Genomic DNA, 24,908 nt, shown 5'->3' with positions numbered 1-24,908 from the left:
GCTGAGTAAAAAGGTGCTAATTTTACAGTCACTTTTCACAGCAGAGTTACACTTTAAGAGCCAAAACTGACGGGAACAAATCATTCGATGATTCTAAGAGCATAGCCAATATAATGAAAAATAGGTTACAATGATAAATGATGCAAGTAAGATAAAATTACTTTAGACCCAGAACTAGCTCAAACTTATGGGCCAGATCTTCAGGTGGTGTCAATTGGCATATCTCCATTGCCCTGAATGAAAGTGTTGAGTTACACCAGCTGAGGATCTGGCTCTAAAGCATTAAATATCACTGACAAGAGGTATACCCACATTTTAAAAAACAACAACAACATGGCATACATTTCATGTCTGACATCCTGGGTGACAGTATTTGGTGTTTTTTAACTCTAAGATGGTAAGGTCTTTTCGGTTGTGTGGTGTTGTTTTAAAAGCAATTGAGGAGAGATTTATATCTTAGTCTTTTAAAAACTTGTTTGCACTGACATTAAAATGTAAAAATATGCCTGTTAGATAAACCATCAGGAACTTTAGGGCTATATTGTACCCTCTGTTCCCCACTTATAGGTTTTAACAGACACAACTCAAGAAAGTCTGCTAAGTTTGCCTCAGTGTGTTCTCAGCAATTTCTCCCTGCAAGGAGGAGGTCGTCGTGGGCTCAGAGAAAATGGGGTTTGCAGAAACCAGCACAGCCCTCGATCTTTGCAATCTGGTGTCCTGGAGAGCTGAATTGTCATTGGCCACCTGGCTATACCTATGCTGTATTTTCCCCAACACTTGAGTAGAGAGGGAACATCCCAAAATTGGAAAGAATGCTGCTTGCTTTGCTGATGGCACGCCAGGAATCAGAATCTGCAGCAGAGCTCATCTACAGGCAGCCTTATCAGTGCAGCTGGCCGGCAGCAAGCTGCCTGATAGGCCACACCACCTGATAGGCTGGAGAGGCCAGTAAACTGGCTCCTAAGCCAGCAACATCCCCTTGCTGTTCAAAGCTCATGCCCACCATTGCGTCTGCTCCTGTGTTACCTTGTTCCTGCTGCTCCTGCCTTGTACCTAGTCTTGCCTCTGCCCTGCCCCACCCCTGCCTTGAATCCTTCCTTGCCTGATACCCTGCTTGCTCCAGTTCCTGCCATCCAGTTTAACCCCTAGTTCTGGCTTCTAACTACCAACTCCGGCTTGACTGGCTCCAATATCTGACTACTGACCAGCTCTGACCCTAGTCCTTGGTTCCCAATGTCTGCTCCAACCACCAGGTCTGACTCCTGCTCTGGCCGCTAGGCTAGACCGCTCTCATCCCGGCTGGCTGACATGGTACTTCTATCAGAATATGAAGGTGGCATGCTGTGCAGAGCACCTGCTGCTTGCTGGATGATTCGCTGACTTGGGGAGCTTCCAAAGGAGAGGCAGAGCTGGAAGGGAAGTGTGCTGCATTGGCTTCTGCTGCTTTAGGTAGATTTCAAGTCACATTTACTTATACTACCACACCTTCTCCCCAAGACATCACAGCGGAGGGAAGCCTGGGGACGGTGTGATAGCTTTCCAAAGACTAAATCTGAGCCTTGAAATTAGAGCACCCTGCATCTCTTTAAAAAGGCCTAATGAAGAACCAAGAAAACATATATTTAAAATGCCAAAATGTCAGGAGTTGGTCTGCAATACCAGACTCTCACTCCAGCCCATGCACGCGGGGCAAGTAATTGTCATATGTGACACACAGGCCAAAGACAGAGCTGCTCAAGGTAAGCCAGCTTTGCATTTCCTCATTTTTTATTTTACTTAATCTTTGCTATCTGGCATGAGGAATAGACACCTGAAGAGCTGAACTGACCCCTCTTCTCAAGATGTCTCAGTCAACTGCCTCGGGGTGGGGAGGTGGATATGAGGGGGGACAAGTTTTGTTAAATGAGACTATTTTCAAATATCAAAAGCTCCTTATTTAAAATGCAGTTTCAGCTTTTAACCATGTTAATCTACAGAAAATCAAAGTGAAAAAATGAGGCTTCTCTAGCTACTGATAACTTAGTGGGTGGGTCACAGGGAAGAGTACACAGAAGTTACATTGTAAGGCAAGGTCACTCACTGATCTGGGCTATTTTGGGGGTAGGCACAAGCCTGCCATCTGTCATTGACAAAATGTTAGCTAACCCAGTGATTTGGACGTTAACCAGAGAGGGGGAGACCCAGGTTCAATTCCTGCTCCTCCACACTGCTTCCTTTGTGAGTTTGGGAAACCTGCTTAGTCTCTTTGGCTCAGATCGTCAAAGGTTTTTAGGCATCTAACTCCCATTGATTTCAATGGAAGTTAGGAACATAAATACCTCTGAGGTAAAATGGGGATACTAGCACTTTCCTATCTCAGAGTGGTGTTGTAAGGATAAATACATGGCAGATTGCAAGGTGCTACAGGAGTACGGTGATGGGCACCACATAGGAACCTAAAACACAATAGAATAATGATTCATTTTGACTGGCATAATGCTGTCTGTATTAGCAATTCACTGCATTGCATATATGTGCAAAGATCCAAATTGCAGAATACACAATTCTATGGCCCAGATCCTCAGTGGTATTTAGGTGCCTAACTCCCAGGAGGACCTAGGCCTAAATTACTAAAACTTAAACAGAAATACAGGTCCTGATTCAAAGCCCATTAAAATCATCGGTAGTCTTTCTAGCAACTGGAATGGGCTTTGGATCAGGCCCACAGTCATCCTCTGAAATGAAACCGTTGGATTTGAATAAACAGCACTTTTATAAGTTGATTTACAGTTCAACAAAATATAATAGAAAATCTTCTTGATTAAAAAAAAAAATCTGATGACCAAATATATATTCTATGTATGAAACCATTCTAAATTTAATAAAACAGGGCCTTTTAAAATTAATACTCAAAGAAAAGAGCTGTTGAAAGAACAATCTTGTGTTGAATAAATGTTGTCCATTGAAGAGTTGTACAGTGACACTTGCACCTGAACAGCTGCAGGATTAGTAAATGCCAGAGCAGATTTTTCAGATGCGCAAAAGGGGCAGTTAGAACAGGTTTGAAATTCAAAGACCCTTGGGCAAATCTAACAGAAGAAGGAAGCAAGGATCAAGTGAGTCAAAGTGCTCAATGCAGAGGATATGGCCCTAAATAGAGACAAAACAACAATGTGATGAGCTGAGGAGATCATTTGACCAAACTGTAACTAGTGGGAGGTCATATAAGATAACAAAGAGGAAAAAAAGTATTAAAGTTGTTCATTATAGGAAGGAAAAATATGTTGCATGTAACAGAAATTGAAGACTATGCCGAACTGAAAGTGATGATCGGTATAGTGTGGAGCTAGATTGCAGAATAGGAGAGCCAGAGAAGTCTTTTTGATTCATTCAGTTTGATCACCTGAATTCCCCAGAACTCTTCACTCCATTGTGTTCCTCATTAACCTGTAGTCTTAAATATTTGAATTAATTGTGCCTCAATTGCCTTTGAATCTATTTCACAAGCCCATGGGCGGCTGGTGAAGCTTCCCCTGGGGGAAGCTAGCTCCCTGTCCTGCCTCTTCCACCTGTGGCCCCGCCCACACTCTACCCCTGATCCACCCCAGGTCCCTCCCCCGCTTGGTCCCCTTGCTGGTGCTCGCTCCGTCCCTTCTCCGTGAGACCCCTCTCCACCCACTGCCTCCCTCCTCTCCACCCCCTCCCCATGAGGCCCCCCTGCCACACCCTGTGTCCTTCCTCACCACCTCCTTCCCCCATGGTGATGGAGGAGAGGAGGGACGCAGTGAGCAGTAGGGACCTCTGAAGACAGGGGTGGAGTGGAGGAAAGGGAGGGACAGACTCACCAGGCAGCGGAGGGCAGTGGGGGCCTCAGGGAAGGGAAGGGGCTGAGCACAGGCAGGGCCACCATGGACCAGGGGTCTGGTGGCAGCACCAGGGGAGGCTTAGCCTCCCCTGGCCTATTATACCCACCATCCATGCACTAGCCTAATTACTCTTAGGCTAAACATGAACAAAAAGCTATTTTTTCCTTCCTTAGTTTCAAGCCATTGCTCCTTGTTTTGTCATCTTCTGAGTCTTGGAATAATTTCCTTCGTTCATGTATATTTTCACCTTGAAGGAAGTTATAGGCTATGATCATATCTCTCCTGAGTCATCTCTTTTCTAGATTAAATAGCTTTAGCTGTCCCAACCTCTTTTCCTGTGTCACTGTCTCAAGTTCATTTTCATATTTCTATCCCTTCTATATAATGTTCACTAGCTTTTCTATCACCGTCCAGACTTGCTCACTTTCCCATTTTTACATGTCATCCACTCACTTACACATTTCAGAATAATACTACATAGTGCTAGCCCCAAAATGGGAAAAATATTTTTATTAAAAAGTTACAGAAATAGGCCTTTTTTGTCACAATTTTGATATTGCTTGAAAACGTCCAATTAGCACTAATTTTGTTAATGCAATAGGGTTGTATTTCAAGCTCTTCTACTTTATTGACCTAAGGGTAGTCTTAGTTTTTCTGCTTTCCAGCAGCACTTTGTTTCCCACTCCCTAGTTTTCTGATTCTACATTAGTACTTCTCTTATGCTGCTTCCATGCTGCCCGCTTTTTTAATCTTGTCAAGTCTCTATGCAATTTGGTTCTCTATCCCTGTGTATTCACTCATCTTCTGATTGCAGTTTCATCTGAACAGGTAGACAGGGTTTACGTTAGCTAATGGGAATATGGACTCCAGTACTTAACCATGCAGTAACTCCACGTGAAGTTCTTGCCACATAACAAACTGTGGGCCAGATTCCAAAAGATATTTAGTTGCCTAAAAAATCAGATAGGCAGCAAGTGGGAATTTTAAAAGTGTCTAAGTAAGATAGGTGCCTAACTCCCATTAATTTAATCCTAAGGCACCTAAATACCTTTGAAATTCTGGCCCTAAGTATGCTCATTGTGGCAGGGACTGTCATTTGCCGTATGTCTGTGCACTGCCTAGCACAGTGGAGCTCTGACCTTGCTGGCTTCTAGGCACTACTGCTTGCTAATAGTCTTTTTATAGGCATCTCTCCTGTTTTGTATGGCTATGCGATAAGAATTACAGTCGTGTTAAAAAGAGCCATTTGATAAAACCAACAGGCCTCTTGGAAGTCACTTACACTAATGGTGAGAGAAAAAAGGACTGAGAGACAGAAACATCCTAGCTATTATCAGCGGTGCTGGAACAATCTGTATAGTTGGGGTGCTGAGATCCATTGAACCAAACTCTAAGCCCTGGGTGTAATGGAAACCACTTCAAGCCAGGAGGTGTGGCAGCACCTCTAATTCCAGCACCTATGGTTATAATTCAAGATGAGCTGATAATTCAGCTGCTTGATTCTGGACAATTTGCTTGAACTCCTTGTGCCTCAGTCAATTCTGCTGGGAAGATGGGAAAAAATAGACTCAGAGGGCAGGGGTGGGAAAGGGGGACAAGAAGCTCATGTGAACTGAGGTGACCAAAGAAAATAATATATATTTTAATTAACAGCTGTTAAACAGGTGAAGTATGAGAGTTTTCTGACTGGTCATCTCACCAGCATTACACTTCTCTGCCCTATAAATGGGCCTGATTTAAAAGACGTTAATTCTTAGTAGAGACAGTAATTTGATGCTATGTTTCTTCCCCAACTGACTGATGCAAAATATGTGTGAATGAGAACCATAAAATAACAACAACAACAACAAAAGTTGGGTGGAGTTTTGAAGATGTGTGAGTGTATCATTGTCCCTGCAATCTCTAGGTGCAGATTCAGCCACCAATAATAAATGTTTCCTAACATGAAACAACTGTAACTTACAATATCTCTTCATTGGTATTGGGGATGCAGGGGGATGATTCTGTAGCCAATGTGAACAGGATCAAATCCAAATGTGTAAAGTAACCTACAGACTATGGGAGGTAATGCTGCTGCTTCCTGGGGTGGTAATGACTTCAAACCATCACCTCATTGGCCCCCAGTGTTACTGGCTGTTACTGGCTGCTGTATTGTTTCAATGTTGAGACACCCTAGGCAACACGATACAATGAGAGTGAGTAAATGACAGCCCTGAGACGATGCAGCCACTTTTCTTGATCAGTGTGATTGTGAGAGCACTGTACTTAATTATATTGATTTGTCTTTGAGAGCTCTTTCTGCCACATAAATTTCATCACAAATCTTTAAAGACCCTGCCCCAGAAGATCACTGTTTTCTTTCTTAGTAAAGTGAAGCAGAGCCAGGAATTCATTTTTCAACATTTCAACTAGAATGGTCCATTTATGAGCCTGCTCTGAATGCATTTCTATTTTCACATTCAGGGCATTTCAAAACAGCAATGTGCTTTATGATTAACCTTCACATGCTAGTAGCATTACAAAGAGCTGTGTCCATCTCCTCTCCCTTTCTTTCTCTTTCTTTTCTTACTGCAGGAGGCTTGAATAAAGAAAATCACCTTTCTTTAACATGGGAAACTTTGAGAAGGTATTGTGTTTATTGTGTTTCAAGCATTCACTATAATGTGCACCACATTTTTGATATACTATTTGTGCCACTCTAGTTAAAAAGGTTTCAGAGTAGCAACCGTGTTAGACTGTATCTGCAAAAAGAACAGGAGTACTTGTGGCACCTTAGAGACTAACAAATTTATTTGAGCATAAGCTTTCGTGGGCTACAGCCCACTTCATCAGATGCATAGAATGGAACATATAGTAAGAAGATATATATACATACAGAGAACATGAAAAAGTGGAAGTAGCCATACCAACTGTAAGAGGATAATTAATTAAGATGAGCTATTATCAGCAGGAGAAAAAAAAACTTTTGTAGTGATAATCAAGATGGCCCATTTTAGACAGTTGACAAGAAGATATGAGGATACTTAACATGGGGAAATAGATTCAATATGTGGAATGACCCAGCCACTCCCAGTCTCTATTCAAACCCAAGTTAATGGTATCTAGTTTGCATATTAATTCAAGCTCAGCAGTTTCTCTTTGGAGTCTGTTTTTGAAGCTTTTCTGTTGCAAAATTGCCACCTTTAAGTCTGTTACTTAGTGACCATAGAGGTTGAAGTGTTCTCCTACTAGTTTTTTAATGTTATGATTCCTGATGTCAGATTTGTGTCCATTTATTCTTTTGCGTAGAGACTGTCCAATTTGGCCAATGTACATGGCAGAGGGACATTGCTGGCACATGATGGCATATATCACATTGGTAGTTAAAAAGTCTGTCAGTGTATCCACAGTGAATTATATTTTCAGGATAACTAAACTCTGTTTTTTTTTTTTTAATTTCTGAGATTAAATGAGGAGTCTGTGGCCTCAGCTAGAGAGAAGTATGAATAATATATATAATATTCATTATTAACTTACACAAATTCTCCATACAACTATAAACAAATCTTATTCATAAACTGTATTTGTTATTCTTCAGAGACCCATTTGTGTGTGGTTAACCTCTGACTATATTAATTATAAGGAAATGAGAAGTTTAATGTCTCTTACATCCAGGACATCATTTTTAGAAAACAGCTTGTGGAGATGATTACTCTATAACAGAAAATGGCCCTGATCATGCAGACAAATAAACATGTGAGTAACTTTACCCAGTATGAGAATGAGGAGTATTCACGTGCAGAAGTGTTTGCAGGATTGGGTCTTAAGTGTTTCAATAATACTAAATACTCGGACCTTTTTTTTTTAACTTTTTAAATAACCTTCTGGTTATTCCTGACTTTGTCCGGGTCTCCTCCCAGAAGCAGTAGTCTAGTTGCACATAATAAATGACAAGTCCTTCTTTCTACTATTTAAAAAAAAACAAATTAACATTGCAAACATGCAAAGCAAATATATCCCAAAGTATTATTACAGGGGTGGCCAACCTGTGGCTCTAGAGCCACATGTGGCTCTTCAGAAGTTAATATGTAGCTCCTCATATAGGCACCGACTCTGGGACTGGAGCTACAAGTGCCAACTTGCCAATGTGCTGGGGAGTGCTCACTGCTCAATCCCTGGCTCTGCCACAGGCCCTGCCCCCTCCCCTGAGCCGCTGTGCCCTCACTCCTCCTCCTCCCCCCAGAGCCTCCTGTGTGCCACAAAATAGCTGATCGGGAGGTGCAGGGAAGGAGGGCGAGGCGCTGATTGGTGCGGCTGCCGGTGGGTGGGAGGTGCTGGGCTCTTTGGTAATGTACATTGATAAATTCTGGCTCCTTCTCAGGCTCAGGTTGGCCTCCCCCGTGTTATTAGTACACATTTAATAATTGTGTAGCTCAATCTAATTCCAAAACAATTACAGCAATGTAATGAAACACACAAACAAACCTTGTCAACATAAGATAGAGGCAGGACAAACCCCATGTGGATGGACAACCACCGACATTATACAGCTGTGAAACGCCTAGCAATGAAGGAGAGCAAGCTTTGGTGCAAAAAAAAAAATCGTTCGTGCAGGGGTAGAGGAGAGAATATAGAGGATGGCCTCAAGCCTGCAATTCAGTGCAACTGAGCACACTGTTGCACCTGTGTAGAGCCACTTTGAAGATAACGGGTCTCCATGCAGGAGGAGCTACAGACACGGTGTTTCAGGACTGGGGCTTAACTGTGTAAAGATATCCACACACAGAACACATCTGCTTACTCGCTATTTTTTTCTGCAAAACTTTTAGATATTCAGAACAATGCACACTTTCTGATGTTGACATTAGTTACTTTGTGAAAATAGTTGAGGGGATTTTATAACAAATAGATGAGAAGCCTAAAACCATAAAGAACTGATCTTTCTGAGCATTCAAATATATATTCTGTATAATGTGTGTGTTTTGTCTGATTTTGATATACCTAACTCCAGCTCTGAGCCTAGTACGCTACTGTCCTATGTGGAAATTTATGAAGAGTGGCTCATATCAGAGGTTGGAGACTCAGAGATCAAAATCTTTATGCAGTTCCTGGATGTGGAAGTGGTTGCTTATTTATTTAGCAATATTAATGTACAAAGTGCTTTTCAAAATAAATAGTGGCAGAGTCCCTGCCCGGAACAGTTTACAAAATAAGGTGCTGATCCTGCAAACATTTTGGCATGTGCTTAATTGTGTGCACTAGAAGTAGTCCCGTTGTCTTCAATGGGCCTACCATAGGAATAAAGATAAGCATGTGCAAGACTGCCACCCAACCCTTCAAAATCAGGGGTTAGACCCCCTCAAAATCTTGATATTATCCCCCAAACTATAAGATTTTAAAAACAAATTAAATAATATTTTGGATCAGTCTTCAGATTTTTGAAACCCCCCTGTTCACCCCCAAAGGGTGTGTGATAATTAGTGTCATAACTGTATAGGTGAAATAGGATTTTGGCTACCATATGCCTACATCAATTCATTTTGTTACCCAGTTTCCATATCAAGTCTGCCTTCCTTCCTGCCCCTGCCCCGACTCCCCCACTCTTTGCTTGCCCAGAGCATCTCTGCTCCTCCTCCAGCTGTGGAAGTTCTTCACTCCCCTTCACGAAAAGCATCTTCAGGGGATTCTCTTCTCTCCCTTCCCAGGGCTGGTTTTCTAGGGATGGGGAGAGGGACAAGAAAATGATCCCCTCTTCACAAGAGGGGAGTGGGAAGGGAACAGAGCTGCTTTGAGCATATGATTTAACTACTTATGCTAAACAATCTGTTCCATCTTGCATTTAGCAGGGATACTGGAAGTTCCTCTCCCAGACCTGAAGAAGAGCTCTGTGTGGCTTGAAAACTTGTCTCTCTCACCAAGAGAAGTTGGTCCAATGAAAGATATTACCTCTCCCACCTTGTCTCTCTAAAAAAATGACTTACAATATTCAGAGAATCATAGAAACATAGGACTAGAAGGGATCTTGATAGGTCATTTAGTCCAATCCCCTGAACTGAGGCAGGACTATTACCTAGACCAGGGATCTGCAACCATTGGCACGCGGCTCACCAGGGTAAGCACCCGGGTGGGCCGGGCAGGTTCGGCTGATTGCAGCTTCCACTGGCCGCGGTTCACCGCTCCAGGCCAATGGGGGCTGCGGGAAGCTTACCCTGGCGGGCCGTGTGCCAAAGATTAGCAATCCCTCACCTAGACCAAACCCTAACAGGTGTTGTCTAACCTGCTCCTAAAAACCTCCAGTGATAGAGATTCCAAAATCTCTCTAGGTAATTTGTTCCAGTGCTTAAGTATCTTTACAGTTAGGAATTTCCCCCCCTCCCCCCAATTCTAACCTAAATCTCCCTGGCTGCAATTTAAGCCCATTACTTCTTGTCCTGTCCTCAGTGGCTAAGGAGAACAGTTTATCACTCTTCTCTTTATAACAACCTTTGATGAATTTGAAGACTGTTATCATGTGCCCACTCAGTCCTCTCATCTTCAGTCTAAACACATCCAATCTCTCCTCATAGGTCATAGGCTTTCTTGACCTTTAGTCATGTTTGTTGCTCTCCTCTGGACTTTCTCCAGTTTGTCCACATCTGTCCTAAAGTGTGGTGCCCAGAACTGGGCACAGTACTCCATCTGAGGTCTTATCAGTGCTGAGAAGAGTAGCAGAATTATTTCTCCTATCTTGTTTACAACACTCCTGCTAATACGTTCCAGAATGATGTTCACTTTTTTTGCAACGGTATTACATTGTTGACTCATATTTAGTTTGTGATAGACAATTACCCCCCCAGATCACATGCACAGTCAACCTGTGGGTCTCTTTGCCAGAGGATGTTGTGAAGGCCAAGATTATAACAGGGTTAAAAAAAAGAACTAGATAAATTAATGGAGGATAGGTCCATCAATGGCTATTAGCCAGGGTGGGCAGGGATGGCGTCTCTAGCCTCTGTTTGCCAGAAGCTGGGAATGGGCCACAGGGAATGGAACACTTGATGATTACCTGTTCTATTTCATTCCCTCAGGAACACCTGGCATTGGCCACTATCAGAAGACAGGATACTGGGCTAGAGGGACGTTTTCTCTGTCCCAGAATGGCCATTCTTATGTTCTTATCCTTTTCTCCAGTACTTCTTCCTAGGCAGTCATTTTCCATTTTGTTTTTGTTCAATTGATTATTCTGTTCTAAGTGGAGTACTTTGTATTTGTCCTCGTTGAATTTCATCCTATTTAGTTCAGACCATTTCTCCAGTTTGTCAAGATTATTTTGAATTCTGAGTAAGCTTTTCAAATCAGTTGTGCACCCACTTTGTAGCAGGTTTGTCTAGGCTATATTTCTCTAGTTTGTTTATGAGAAGGTCGTGTGAGACTGTATCAAAAGCCTTACTAAAGTCGAGATACTCCCCCCCCCATCCACAAGGGTTGTTACCCTAACAAAGAAGGGTATTAGGTTGGTTTGAGGTGATTTATTCTTGACAAATGCATGTTGACTGTTATTTATCACCTTATTTTCTTAAGGTTGCTTACAAATTGACTATGTGATTATTTGCTCCATTATCTTTCTGGGTACCGAAGTTAAGCTGACTGGTCTGTAATTCCCTGAGTTGTTCTTATTCCCCCTTTTATAGATAGATATGATACTTGTCCTTTTTCCAGTCTTCTGGGATCTCTCCCATCCTTAAGTTCTCAATGATAAATGCTAATGACTCAGCGATCTCTTCAGCCAGTTCTGTAAGTATTCTAGGCCAGGGGTTCTCAACCTTTTTCTTGCTGAGGCCCCCCTCAACAAGACTATATCTGTACCCTGATGTATTATTTTCCCAACAGACATCTGAGTAGTTGAAGTCCCCCATCACTACCAAGTCCTGTGCTTTGGATGATTTTGTTCGTTTTTAAAAAAGCTTCATCTAACTCTTCTTCCTGGTTAGGTGGTCTATAATAGATACCTGCCATGACATCATCATTTATGAAGATATTGAATACAACTGGACCCAGATCCCTGCGGTACCCCACTAAATATGCCTTCCCAGTATGACTATGACCCAATGATAAGTACTCTCTGAATACGGTTTTCCAACCAGTTGTGCACTTACCTTACAATAGGTTTATCTAGGCAGTATTTCCCTAGTTTGCTTATGATAAAGTCATTGTTTAATAAGTTATAAGAAATCTCATTTGCATTTACATATGGCAAATATTTTCTCTCTTAGGTGTTTTGTGTCACTTTCATTCTTTGAGAGATGTAACCCTATATACAATACATAGGTTTCTCAAAGTCCTAAAAAGACTAAGCTCTGGTCTGTACCCCAGCAGAGAGGTAAGCTGAGTACAGCAGCAGGGAAAGAAATATTATATCAGCACAGTGCTTTCCCCAAGCTTATTGCATACATTTTTACAGGCTTGGGTCTCGGCCATTAGACCCTGGCTACAAAATGGCTAGGGCTATTCTCAATAGTGAGCACACAGGGAATGTCAGCAAGATTGGCCCTGTGTTAAGATAAGAATAACAAAACATGTGTTAAGTATTGTGAGATTTAAAATTGGGCAGAGTTGAGCAAAACTGTAAAAATAGTTGGTCATTTAGATGAATAACAAGGGCATTATATGGGCAACAAGGGGGAATGCATGAAAGAAGACACAAGATGCTGGGGCTGAATGTGGAAGATAATTTTCAGAGCTGAATTCTGTTTACCTTGGGGTGGAGGGTGGGAGAGAGTGAGAAAGTATAGAGGGAATGGAGCACCAGATGATTAACTCCTAGACAAGGGATTTTGGTGGAGAGGAATGATGGGGAACTGGCAGAATTTAGTGAACAGGCTAATGTTTACTGATAACTTTTCTTTGTGAGATCATTATTAGTAAATATTGGTTTGCGATGAAATCCAGAAGCCTTAGAACAGTTCTTTTATGAGGTGTGTTCCTTTTCCTGAAGATTCTTGTTTGCACATAGTCCCCTTGGTTTACAAATGTTTTTTCTCAGTGTCCAGTGGCAGCCTTCCTCTGATGTATCCTGCAAATTCCTTTGCTTTCTGCCAAACTTCACTTCACTCATCAGAAATTCAATGATATCCATTGGCTTTTGGAAGTCCACTGCCACTCCCTTTGGAATCAATTCTCATTGATTTCAATGTGAAGAGGACTGAGCTCATGTGCTGAATATCCACATTGGTACCAAGACATTCAAACAGTTCTTTCTGAAATAAAAGGCTATATGCAATGTTAAAATATTAACAAAAATAACAAGCTGTCATCTCCAGGACATTCAGAAGCAACTTCATATCACAGCCAGATAGATGGCTGGTTTATTAAATGCTGAATTATTGGAAACATGCAACTCAAACTTTCATTTGGGCTTTTTTAAATTTAAAAACTAACCCTAAGACTATTTTAAAAACTGTTGACAATATCTGAAAGCCATAGAGTCACAAATACTATCGTAGCTATCACTTCTGATTCTCAACTTGGCAGGAGGGCCCACATAGGTTATAGGAATTCGGCAAGCGCTGTAATCAAGTAGGATATCATAACAATCTGGGCTAAATTCACTGCCTGGTTAACCCATATCATATCAGTATAAATGATGGAGGAAAGTTCAGAGGAGGGGCAGGTTGTGGACACAGCCTCTCTGGGTAGGGTAGGGTGTAGGTAAAGTGCCAGTGTCTTTGCAAAAGTTTGCTGTATTAGTTGAAATGGGGGACGTGGCCAAGCAGATTATAGCATCATGCCCCCTCCTGGCAGAATTTAAAGCTGCGCCCCATCCTAAAGGAAGCTGAAGAGAGGGCAGAAGTTGACTCTTAGTTTGCCCTCTGCTCAAGTCTGTAATAATGGGCATAGCTGGCACAGGAAAGATGTGACCGCTTTGATGTATTTGGCTGTATAACTGGAAACAGATGAGCAAGAACGAACAGGACCAGTTGAAGGTTGTGGATAGTGCAGTAAGGCAAGTGTGGCCCTCTCGCTTCTGGATTCCTCGTACCTTCTCTTTATGCTTCTACCTTTCATTAGAGACAGACCTGAATGATAAAGTTTGATGGGATTTTGTATGTGTGTGTCTCATTTTGTGCATTAGAAAGATGGGCCTAGGGTTGTTTCAGAACATGGGTTCCAAAGGAAGGACTCATCCCTTCAATTAATGTTTTCATAAAATACTAGTTAGGGAAGGTGTTTGTTTGTTTGTTTTTTAATATTTCTATTCAAGAAGGTTTGAGGGGTTGTTTGTTCTAACAAACTGTAGTCATAATTGGGAAATGGGTTAAGCTTGTTACCAATTAAGATAATTGACGTGGAAAAAAAAACTGATTGTGTCCTGAGAGAGAGAGGCTCCCTAGCTGAGCTGCAGACTAGAGCTGTTTTGTTGAAGGATAGAGGTAGAAACAGATGTTTAGAAAAACATGTAAAGGCAATCATGAGGGAATGTATTTATTTGTTTATTAATTAAGATGCATGCATGAGCAGAGAGCCAGGAAAATTCTGAGTTAAGAAAAGAAAAGCTTCAGCAGGGAATTCAGACAAAATTGTGCACAGGCTACTGTTGGTGTTTTTAATGAGAGATAAAGGAATAAGCCATCCCAAGCCCTTAGGAAGTTTCAGATTACTGTACCCTCTTGTGTACATCCTTCCTTATTCTGTCCCCATGTCAGCAGGTCTCTTTCCATTTGCTGATACATTGCAAGATGCATGGCAGGAACGTTGTGGGTTGAGAGTACATGCTAAACTAGTGGATATCTGCAAATATTTGTGTGTTCTGTGGTTCCCTTGGGTTAGAAGTGTATAATATATGCTGGAGCAAATCTGACATGGAGAATGAGGGATTTGAAGACTGCGGTCAAGACTGGCAGACCTGCGTAAAGCCCACCTTTGGTTTGGTGGGATATCTGAAAAAATGGGGAGCTGAAAGGTGGAGAGACAGCTGTTGAGCATCTAATTAGTTGGCTTGGATCAGGTTGTGGAATGTAAAGAAGAATAATGGGATGGAAGTGTGCTAGGCAGCTGATTGCAGTAGAAAGGAGGGAAAGAGGGGCTGGCCTGGTTAGAGTGAAACAATGTGAAACAGAAAGCGTCAGTTGATTCAGAGAGGGATCTATGATGATTGTTTTTAGGTCTGAACCAAATGTTTTGAAGTATATTGTGCCTACTGTTAGCATTAATGGCATCAAACAGCTGTAACTTTTCTTCACAGATTAGCAGCAGTGAGAACAAAGAAGTTTGTGACTAGAAGTGGAGGTGTTGGTGTTGAATGCAATGGTTGGTAAATAACTTGTAGCCTTTACATCATGATTTGAAGACTTCAGGAACTCAGCCGGAGGTTATGGGTCTATTACAAGAGGAGATGGTAAGGTTCTGTGGCCTACAATGTGCAGGAGATCAGGTTACGTGATCATGATGCTCCCTTTTGGCCTTAAGGTTTATGGGTCTATCTAGTGTTTTGGAAAATCTGCCAAAGAAAGGGAGATTATGGTGATTTTCATAGAGAACCCCCAAGAAGGTTTGGCTCTTGCTGAAAGAGCTGTATTTAATGTGCAAATATGGCTGCTCGATATTTGAGAGAGCATAAGGATGAGATGGAAAGAGAAGGTGTCATTGTCAATACAAAAGTGAGAGTAGGCAGTGTGTGGCCAATCTAGCTCCTGAAGAGTAAGGTCAAAAGTTGGCCACTTTCATTAGTGATCTGCACCATAGTTCTTAGATAGAGATTAAAAACATGTGGGAAACATATTGCTGTTTGAATGACTATATCTCTCCAGACAGATTGTAAGAATTAATGACTTGTCTAGTTAACGTCTAATTTATCCCTGTGATAACCTGGATGGAGAAAGGAGGTTTGTTTTGGTTTCTACACAGATAAAAATGGTGACTGAATGTCTGGGAACAGTGTATTTTACTGCTGGGATGCCTTTTGTTAGGGGTTGCCTTCATGATGGGGAACGCCCCCTGGTAAGCGAGGTGTAATGGCACAGGAGCCAAGTATGACGGGTTGTCGTCGCCTATAAAGGAAAAAGTTCTACCATCCCAATCTTAGACCTGCCATGTGGAGCTCCCAGTGAATGCTGAAGATGTTGAGGATTCTAGATTAACACCTACACAGGGGGGCAGCAGAAAGTACTGCTAGCTAGGGTTTCACTTCTGAGGCACAGAAACACTGGCCACTAGCCATGCCACAGTGCCCCTCCCCATGAGCCTGATCCTCCTCTTCCCTTCTCAGATGCACCAGCAGCCTTAGCTCCCTGGTCCATGAGCCCCTACACCCACCCCACTCCCACCAGGGGTCTCAGCTCTAGAGGGAGCCCACCTGCTGCTGGGAGAGGATTGGAGAGGGCTCCCTCAAGGGTTCTGGGAAATGGGACAGACCAGAAGCTTACCAGCAGGGAGGAGTAAGGAAAGGCAGGGGGAGCCCTGCCTCCCCCACCCTGCTCCTTACCCATCCTGCTGGTAAGCCTAATTTATCCTGCTTCATGGAGCCCTCAAGGGAGTCCGTCCTACGATCCCCTCCCAGGAGCCCCTACCTCCCCACCCTGTTCTTCATCCATCCATGCTAATAAGCCTCACCCTCAGGTGACAGGTTTGTCCTGCTTCCCGGCTGGTTCCCAGTGCAAGTGGAGCAACTGTGGTTTCGGCAGCCAGCTGGTGAGCGCTTGGCATGCAGAAAGGGACCTGGGTGCTGTCCAGGCTGTGGCACACTGCCAGCCATGACGTGTACAGCCTGTAGCTAAGATTGCTATGTGTATGGCAGCATGTGCACAGCAAAAAAGAAACTGGAATGGTACATCTTTTGACCAGCAACTAGCCAGGCTGGCCAAAAAATGGCCAAGTGGCAGTCCTACTGTGATGATTATGGTCTCTTTAATAAACAAACTCTCAAGCTGGCAAATTGTGACCACAGCCATTACACATAACTCTGTTCTCCTGTCACTGTTACCGTCCACTTCTCTCTGCTGGTTTGTTACGCCAACATGTTTCATCTTCACTTAATTAGATTGGAAGCTCTTTGGGGCAGAGACTGTCTCTTACTCTATTTGCACAGAGCCTAATACAATGGGGCCCGAATGTGATTGGAATCTCCCAGCGCTACGGAAAAAAATATATAGTTATCACACAGGTTAACTAAGATATGTATGTGTATATGTAATAGATAAAATCCAGTATGTACAGGGTTTACCACAGCTGAGCTCCAGCTGGGGCCTTGGTGTACGGTAATACAGATAATAAACTAATCTCCTTTATTTTTAGTTTGTATATAAACATTTGTATTAGTCTAAACCACAGTCCCAGTAATGAATACTAAAATACCACGTTTTGCTAAGATCACCATATAAAATTTTTACCCGTATTCTTGAGGTGCATCTAAGACAGCATTCCATATGGCTCAACCAGCCACTGGCCTATGTGAGTCACTCAATTTATTTTAATTCATAAACTACTTAGGGGAGTCAGTCATTCAGATCACTTACTTTGCCTGAGTAGGTCTAATGTATCCTTACCCATGTTTTTGACGAAGCACTGCTTTTCAGTGATATTTCCCCCCTTTCCTCACAAAAGTTGTTAAATAAGATGGGATGTTTTCCTTTATGAAGTGCTAAAATGAAGAATTTCCTCGGAGGGTAGCTCTGCTTGTATAAGAAGATATTTTAGTTGAGGTTTGTGCTCATCTTCAATATATGGTCAACCTAGCCCTATGCCTAAATTCTCTTTGAGACCCTCTTCTAATGAAAGAGAAATAACCAAGGAGTAATATGTATTAGTGTATTACATCTGACTTTTCTGCTATGATCTTCATATGCTTCAAGATGGAGGACATTCCACACCCAGTACTGAGGCAAAACTCCCATTGACTTCAATGAGAGCTTTTTCTAATCGAAGTCCCCCATGAACATAAGTAGCTGCTCTGAACCCTATGCTTTTGTCAATATAATGGTCATTCCTATCGCCTTCTACAAGTGAGGGTCTCTAAGGGGAAGTGACTCCTTGTCCAATTACATCATTCTTCCTTGAGGGCCCCACCAATCACAAGACTAGCCCAATTGCTTACACAGTGTGTTAGAAGCCAAGCATTTACCAATGAAATTTGATGGGCTGAGCCAACTGGCGGCAATGTCAGGATGGTGATGGATGCTGAATTACTTTAGAATATTTATACCATTATTTTATGTTAACTTTGTAAATATAGACTGTAAACTGAGAGAATAAAAAAAAGCAAGTTAGAAAAAAAAAACAATTTATTTAGTATCATATAAATAACTTGTTACAAAAATTGATTTGCAAAAAGGCAAATTCACTCTCTCTGTGTGAGAAATCTCTGTTAAAATTGGTTTCTCATAAAATCTTAACCAAAAAAAAAAAAAAAAGCCATTACAGTGAATAAGAAATATAAGGGGAAAGAATGCACATTTGCCAGCTGACTGTAACAAATGGCCCAGCCACGCTGAGATAAAAGTAATTGTTCCAGCATGGGGCTCTTTGTAATACAGAGAACCTTCCAGATGTAAACTTTTTAAATGATGAAAACCTTATCACCCACAAACGTTCCTCTGTGCTGAACAGTTACTACTTCCATCTGACTCCGCGCTCTCTCTGCAGAACAAGGGAATGACAACTGAGAGTAACTGCATGACTGGAGCACTCTAGCTAGTAAATCTTCCTGGGCAGTGGCATCAATTTCAATTTATGCTTGGAAGTATTTTTAATTAAAAAAAATCAATACCGAAAAACATTTATTTTAGGGGTTGAAAAAATCACAAATCACAATAGGGGTTTGCCAGATTGATTTAGCTCGGCAGCACAGTTAGGATGCACATAGCATTTATTATAAGGCCTATTTTTTTTTTTAATTTGCAAAGCAATGAAAGTAATCACAGAAATAAAATAGTACAGTGGTTTTGAAGAGGTTTTGTTTTTGTTTTTTGTCAAAAACCAGAGCAATGTCATGTTTGCTGTGTTGTTTCTTGTGTTCACCTGAATGTCTAATAATTCTATACATTTTTGTTTCTTTAATAAACACTAAACTAATAGATCAGAGAAAACTAAAAGCTTATAGAAAGTGTCTCCAGATGTATTTACATTAATAGTGCAGTCTTGTAGAAAGGCTAAGAGCCCACTGGTGTGGAAAGGATTTCCCTAAATGCTGGGCTCATGCCTTATTTGTCAAATTAAGAGACATTTAAGTTTGCTGTCCCCTTTTAAAAGAAATTCTTGCAAAAAAATTGCAGTTATTATAAAAGCTCATATGGAATCTAATAATACTATGTGTCATATGGTAGCTCTGCTGCTTTAAGTGTCACAGTGGTCCTGCTTAGCATATGACTGATTAGTTTTTCTCCCCCATTTTCTACTACCCTACCTGCAACTTCTCACCCTCCATCTCATTAAAAAAACAAAACAATCCCTAAATATGCACCATAACCACCTGCTGTCGAATTCCCTGAGCAGCCAGCCAATTTCTCCTTGACTTCAACACTGCCATCTTCCCCTTAAAGGAAAGTGTTGCATATGCACAGAATGCAGGACCAGGCCATAAGCATGCTATTACAAAATGGAGGGCAGGTTAAAGATTATTGTCTCAGCTGTGTCTAAATTAAACTGAGAAGGGAGGGACCATAAACCAATCTTTTTTTTTTTTTTAAAGATCCTTTGCTGTATTAATTTTTAACAAGTGAGACAGCTACTTTATTTCCCTCCTAATAGAGCAAACCATGGAGCCACAGACATTAAATATGGTTTTGTTCTACCTTTTTTTATAGAAAAATCCTTATAAAATGCCTTTTTCTAACTACTGAAGGGAAATGTAAAATTCTGCAGCTTTAACATTCAGGGGAGGGGAAGGAAGTGGCTGCGCCATAATTCTTGAAGGGCTGAAAGGAAAATTGCCTTTTCAAAATTTATGAAACAGTTTGCCCCAGTCAAGATAAACATAGCAACTGTTAATCTGTCAGGTCTCATAATTTGATAAAGAAATCCAGATTGCAGTGTTAATTTAAACACAATGGGCCATTGGGACTTTGGACCACCTGCTAGCATGGCAGCATCCAGATAAGAGATCATGAGATAGAGATGATGTATAAAATTAAAGCATAACAAAGAAAAGAAAGTGAAATGTTGTCTTACAGCAGTTTAAACTTTCTAGCTGTGGGGTCTTTTTTTGTTAGAGCTCTGCACCAAAATGGCACTGAGTTTTTTTGTCTGGGCAAGACAGCTAGGAGTCTGTTTTGCTCCTCACACATGCAAAACTCCTATTGGAATTCTGAAAGTGTAAGATCTGGCCCCAAGGAATTGACTAAGCATTCATTACTGTCCCCAATGAAGATGGAAATATCTAATTTACAAATGTGCCTTCTTTTAAAATGTTCATTATTTATTCCTTCTCACGCATAGAAACACACACACAGAATTCCAGACCTAATTCTACCTACTTGCCTATTAATATATTGCTTATTATTTGCTACAACCATGGGAGCTATAAACACCCAATTTAATTTTTTTCTGCATAATTCAGTATGACAGATAGATGCCAACTCTGTGCCTCGAGATGTAGCCTGTTACTTGAAAAATTAGAAGAGCTGAAAACTGCTTTTTAATTTTTTCATGTTTAACAAATATGAAATGTGTTTGTATATAATCAGGACAGCCCTGGCAGTGAACCAAAAAATAAATAGGAAAAGTCTGTTCACCTTTTAGGGCTTATTCTGAAAATGTTGCTATTGGCACTTCCTGATGTAGTGCCTTTTAATCTGAGGATTTCAAAGCACTTTCTAAAGGGGTGTGAGTGTTATTCCTCCTAGCTTATAGCAAAGGAAACAGAAATGACCAAGATCACATGAGTTTCCCATGGTCAGACAGCATATTAGGAAACATCTGGTCTGGGGACTGAACTCCCGTCCCGTGATGACACCAGTGAGGCTCTATTTGGGCAGTGGGATCCTTCCTGCACAGAGCTCATTGCAGGATCCAGCCTCAGATCTCCTTCTAGGGTTTGTCCACATGGGAAATTCCCTATATAGCTGTAGTGGAATAATTATTCTGCTATAGATATTCCTGTATAATTCCCCATGTGGACACTGGAATAAAAATGACTTTCTTCTGAAATAATTACGCCAATAATTTTTCTGCTATTGCTATGCCATGTCCCTCCTTCCCCTTCACACTCATCTCACTAGACTATTCAATACCCTTCAGTATCTTTCCTATTTCAGGTCATCTAGTTTGCCACTATCGAGACTGCAAGCTGATTGTGTAGCTCATCTTCACCTTGTTCAGTGGAATCTCCTAGCATCATTTCAGGGGGTCTTTCAACTTGAACAGATATCCTAGTGATTGAGGCAGCAGTCCACTTCCTTAACACAGCCCAGAAACCCACTTTTCAGGCTGTAATCTGACACTCCTTTGTCTATAATGGACAATTTTAACATCCCAGTCATTGAATAAAAATAATGTGGCGCAGTGGTTTCCATCCTTTGCCACTGCAGCACACAAGGTACAGTAAAAATATTACCGCAAATATTTTATTTACTGCAATATGGCAATTTAAATGGCACTGTTTTTTTTTAATTGCACTTTGTGGAGCTACAGAGGAAGAAGACACGACTGAATTGAACCCTTCTTGTTATGTGTGAATGATGGTAAATGAGTCTCATTTGTGGAAAAATCAGCACTTATAAGCTGGATGGATAAAAGAATAATTCAGACGTGAGTAATGATGCAATTGCCTCATGAGAATTTCTTACAGGAATTCACTTGCTATTCAGTTTGTCACCATAATTTTGGTGTTAGTAGATTGCATACTTTTATATATATTTACACAACAGGCTTGTGTGGCGCATTCTCTGTACACTCACTATGTCATGTTCCTGACCAGATAAAACCATTGGTCAATAAAATGCAAAATTCTAGCCTGAACTGCTACTAAGTATCATTAATTAAAAAAAAACAAAACATCTGAAATGATAAGAAAATAGGAAACACACTACACTAGAACAGACCAGTAAACATCTAACTTGCTCTTCTGCCTCAGACAATGGTTACTGCCAGACTACTGAAAGGAAGACATAAGGGGACAGATTTGTAAAGATGTTTGGTGCTTAAAGATGCACGTAGGCATTTAGTGGGATTTTTCTAAAGGGTCTAGTTGTCCAGCACTGCACAATTGGGAATTAAGCAACGGGGAGGAGATGCCTTCCTGATGCCAGTTTATGCCCTGAACACACAAAGATTGATAGCCCTTTACATTGAATCCTAGTTTTTCTAAGCACATATTATGCTTGTAAATGTCTAATCCTTTTTGGAATCTTACTAAACCTTTTGTCTTACTATCCTGTAGCAATGAGTTCCGCAGATGGTATAAAATATGGTAAAATATTTTTTTAATCCCTTTTAGTTTGCTGCCTTTTAATGTTTGTCTTATCCTTGTATTATTGGAAAGGGTAAATTGGAGCTACTGACTCGTGTTTAAACTAGTTTCTTTATGGTTTCAAGGAAAGAACACAAATACCTAGCAACTGCAACAGATCACATAAAATTATTCTATGTAAATTATTCTATTTATATTGAATGAATGAGAATGGTTGTATATGATGTATAAAGAGAAACTTCACTCTTTCCTGATAAGGTGTCATAAGGCTATGACCTTAGGGTTATAAAAGCTGCAATAATCTATTTATTTCAAATGGCTGGATCTGAAACGTAATCAGTGACATATTCCTCTTGTCATTCTGATACATTGCTGATCACTTTTGCCTCATGCATGTGAGTTGTAAAGAAGAGACACTGGCCCGTACTGAGTCCTATGGCACCACTGTTCTGGCTTGGGCAAAAATGGCAGGTTTGGCAAGGAAATTAAGGAAACAAACTGAAAGATTCATGTTTAAAACGCCACCTCTTGGTGTAATGGAAACCTATAACAATTCTGGTTGATGCATTTGTAAAGACAGTGTTCTAAAACCCTCCTGGTTCTAGTAACCAGAATGATGAACGTTTCTATTTACTTGTGCATTCAGGGCTCAAATCCTCACCAAAAAAAAATTAAAAAAAAAATTAGAAATGACTTACTAGGATAAGAGTTTAGCACTTTCCTCCTTCAAAGCAATTTTCAAACTCTTGCTACCCTTGCAACATCCCTGTGAAGTAGGCATTATTTTCCTATTTTACAGATGGCAAAACTGAGACAGAGTCAGAATGTGACCCATTTTATGCACCCCTGCAAGGGAGTAAAGGGTGCAAGGTACCCCCTTTCTCCTTTTCACTCGCTATCCATGTCACAAGGAAGATGGTAGCCTTCTTAAAGTTGCTACTCCCCTTCTGTGTGTGGATGGGCAGAAGCAGAGAAATGGGTGGAGCCTCACTCGGCCTCCCTACACACTGAGCTGGTGTGCCTGGAAGAAGTGATCTATACTAGACATAGGATACAGCACAACTACATTCTGCTCCTTGCTCAAGTCTTGTTTCAAAACCACAGTCTAATCCAAGGTGATTAGGTGATTTGCCCAATGTTACAAAGTGAGTCAGTATTAGAACTGGGATAGTACTTAGCAATTCTGTGCTCAGAGCTACAGACCACACACATCTCTCTGTGAATGTTGGGTAAGAGGGATACAGATATAGTGGTCCACAGGGAATTATATACATGGAGTTGGTATGATTTTATGCTTTGGGGGCCAATGGCAGGTTCAACAAAAAATATTTATAGTTAAATGGCAATTAGACATCTTTAAATTCAAGAATAAATTTACTCTCATGTTGTCTTATAGCCTTGTCAGCTGATTCTAATTTTATAATAAATTCCTCCCCCACTACTTTTTACTATAATATTTAGGTTAAACCATAATACCTCAGTACATTAGGATGTGCAATACAAAATGGACAGAGCAATCATCTGAGCTGAATAATCTGAATACAGTAAGAAGATTAAGTGAGCTGGAACAGTAATATACTCCAATTTACAATATAAGCAGAACAAGTACAAATATTGCTTCCCTCCATTCCTGTTTCCCTCCCCTACCACTGTGCCTGTAAGACTGGCTTGGTAAAGTGGATGCATTAAAAAAAAAAATTGCCTCTTGGAAGCTCATAAAATTATACTAGAAAAAAGTTTTCTGACATTTGATCCACACAGACTGCAGTCATTAGACAACTGGAATCGATAGAATAGAGAGCCCTATCACAGAGCCATGGATAAATAGAAAGAAATAGCTACTTCACATATCTCAATGCTGTTTCTGGAAATCAACAAAGGCAACATATTAAGAGTCTTTATCACTGTCCACGCTGCCGTACATATCCGCCAGCTTTTTAAATCGAGGACCCCAGTCACTGAGGTAATCGTAGTCCTGATCTCCATCCGTAGTCACCGACTCTAAGGAGCTGAGGGATTCTGCCACAGAGCCATTACCTTCATATGCGTAGGTCGCTAACGAGTCATATGGGGGCGCGGTAGGATCGGTATCATTTTCCTTTAACCTTTGGTTAATGAAATCTCTGACATCGGTGTTATCTCGTACCGCTGGAGTCCGGCGCGGCATAAAAAGTGCTTCTGGCACAATGTCTCTGCGTAATTTATTGTCTTCTATGGCTTCAGGATTTCTCAGTGTGCCAATATCAAAAGCCTGGGTGTCTTCCTCTCCACCACCTTCATCATTGTAACTGACAATGTTGTCTCTGATGTCCTCTTTGGAAATTATCAAAGGTTCTTTCTTCCGCTGCCGTTTCAGAGCTGCAAACAGCACCACTGTAACTGGAAACAAAAATAAAATGGAGAGACGGGGGTGCGGGTGGGAGAGTTAATTTGGCACCCAATTAAAGCCAGAAAGAAATATTGTGCTGCTTGAACTCTAACTTTCAGAAGTTGCACTGCAAAATTGCAAACCGGAATTTGGGGGTTTTCTGATTGTTGCCTGTGATCACTCTGGGAGTTGAGAGTGGGATAAATATTAGAAGAAAGGATTTCAAGCTAGCAGGAAGAGCCATATTTTGTCAGTGGTTGCATTTTCCCTTAGTCGTGTAGCAGCTTTGCTCCTTTGAAATTGCCAGTCTAGTCTCAAAGCAAACCCCTCCCCAAAA

The 24,908-nt window shown here is 41.2% G+C and overlaps 1 protein-coding gene across 1 annotated transcript in view; it reads right to left on the bottom strand.

The window, feature by feature from the left end:
* Positions 1 to 21,112: 21,112 nt before the first annotated feature.
* The window catches only part of CDH6 (cadherin 6), a 114,542-nt gene continuing 110,746 nt past the window's right edge, over positions 21,113 to 24,908 (bottom strand). Inside the window, exon 12 of the mRNA XM_034762063.1 lies at positions 21,113 to 24,582. Coding sequence (XP_034617954.1) covers positions 24,092 to 24,582 — 491 coding nt within the window. The 3' untranslated portion in view covers positions 21,113 to 24,091. The remainder of the gene's footprint in view (positions 24,583 to 24,908) is intronic.

Source organism: Trachemys scripta, chromosome 2, assembly GCF_013100865.1.
Source record: "Trachemys scripta elegans isolate TJP31775 chromosome 2, CAS_Tse_1.0, whole genome shotgun sequence".
NCBI classification, from domain to species: Eukaryota; Metazoa; Chordata; order Testudines; family Emydidae; genus Trachemys; species Trachemys scripta.
Note: the sequence above shows the minus strand (reverse complement) of the source record. Positions and strands in the feature narration are given on the sequence as shown.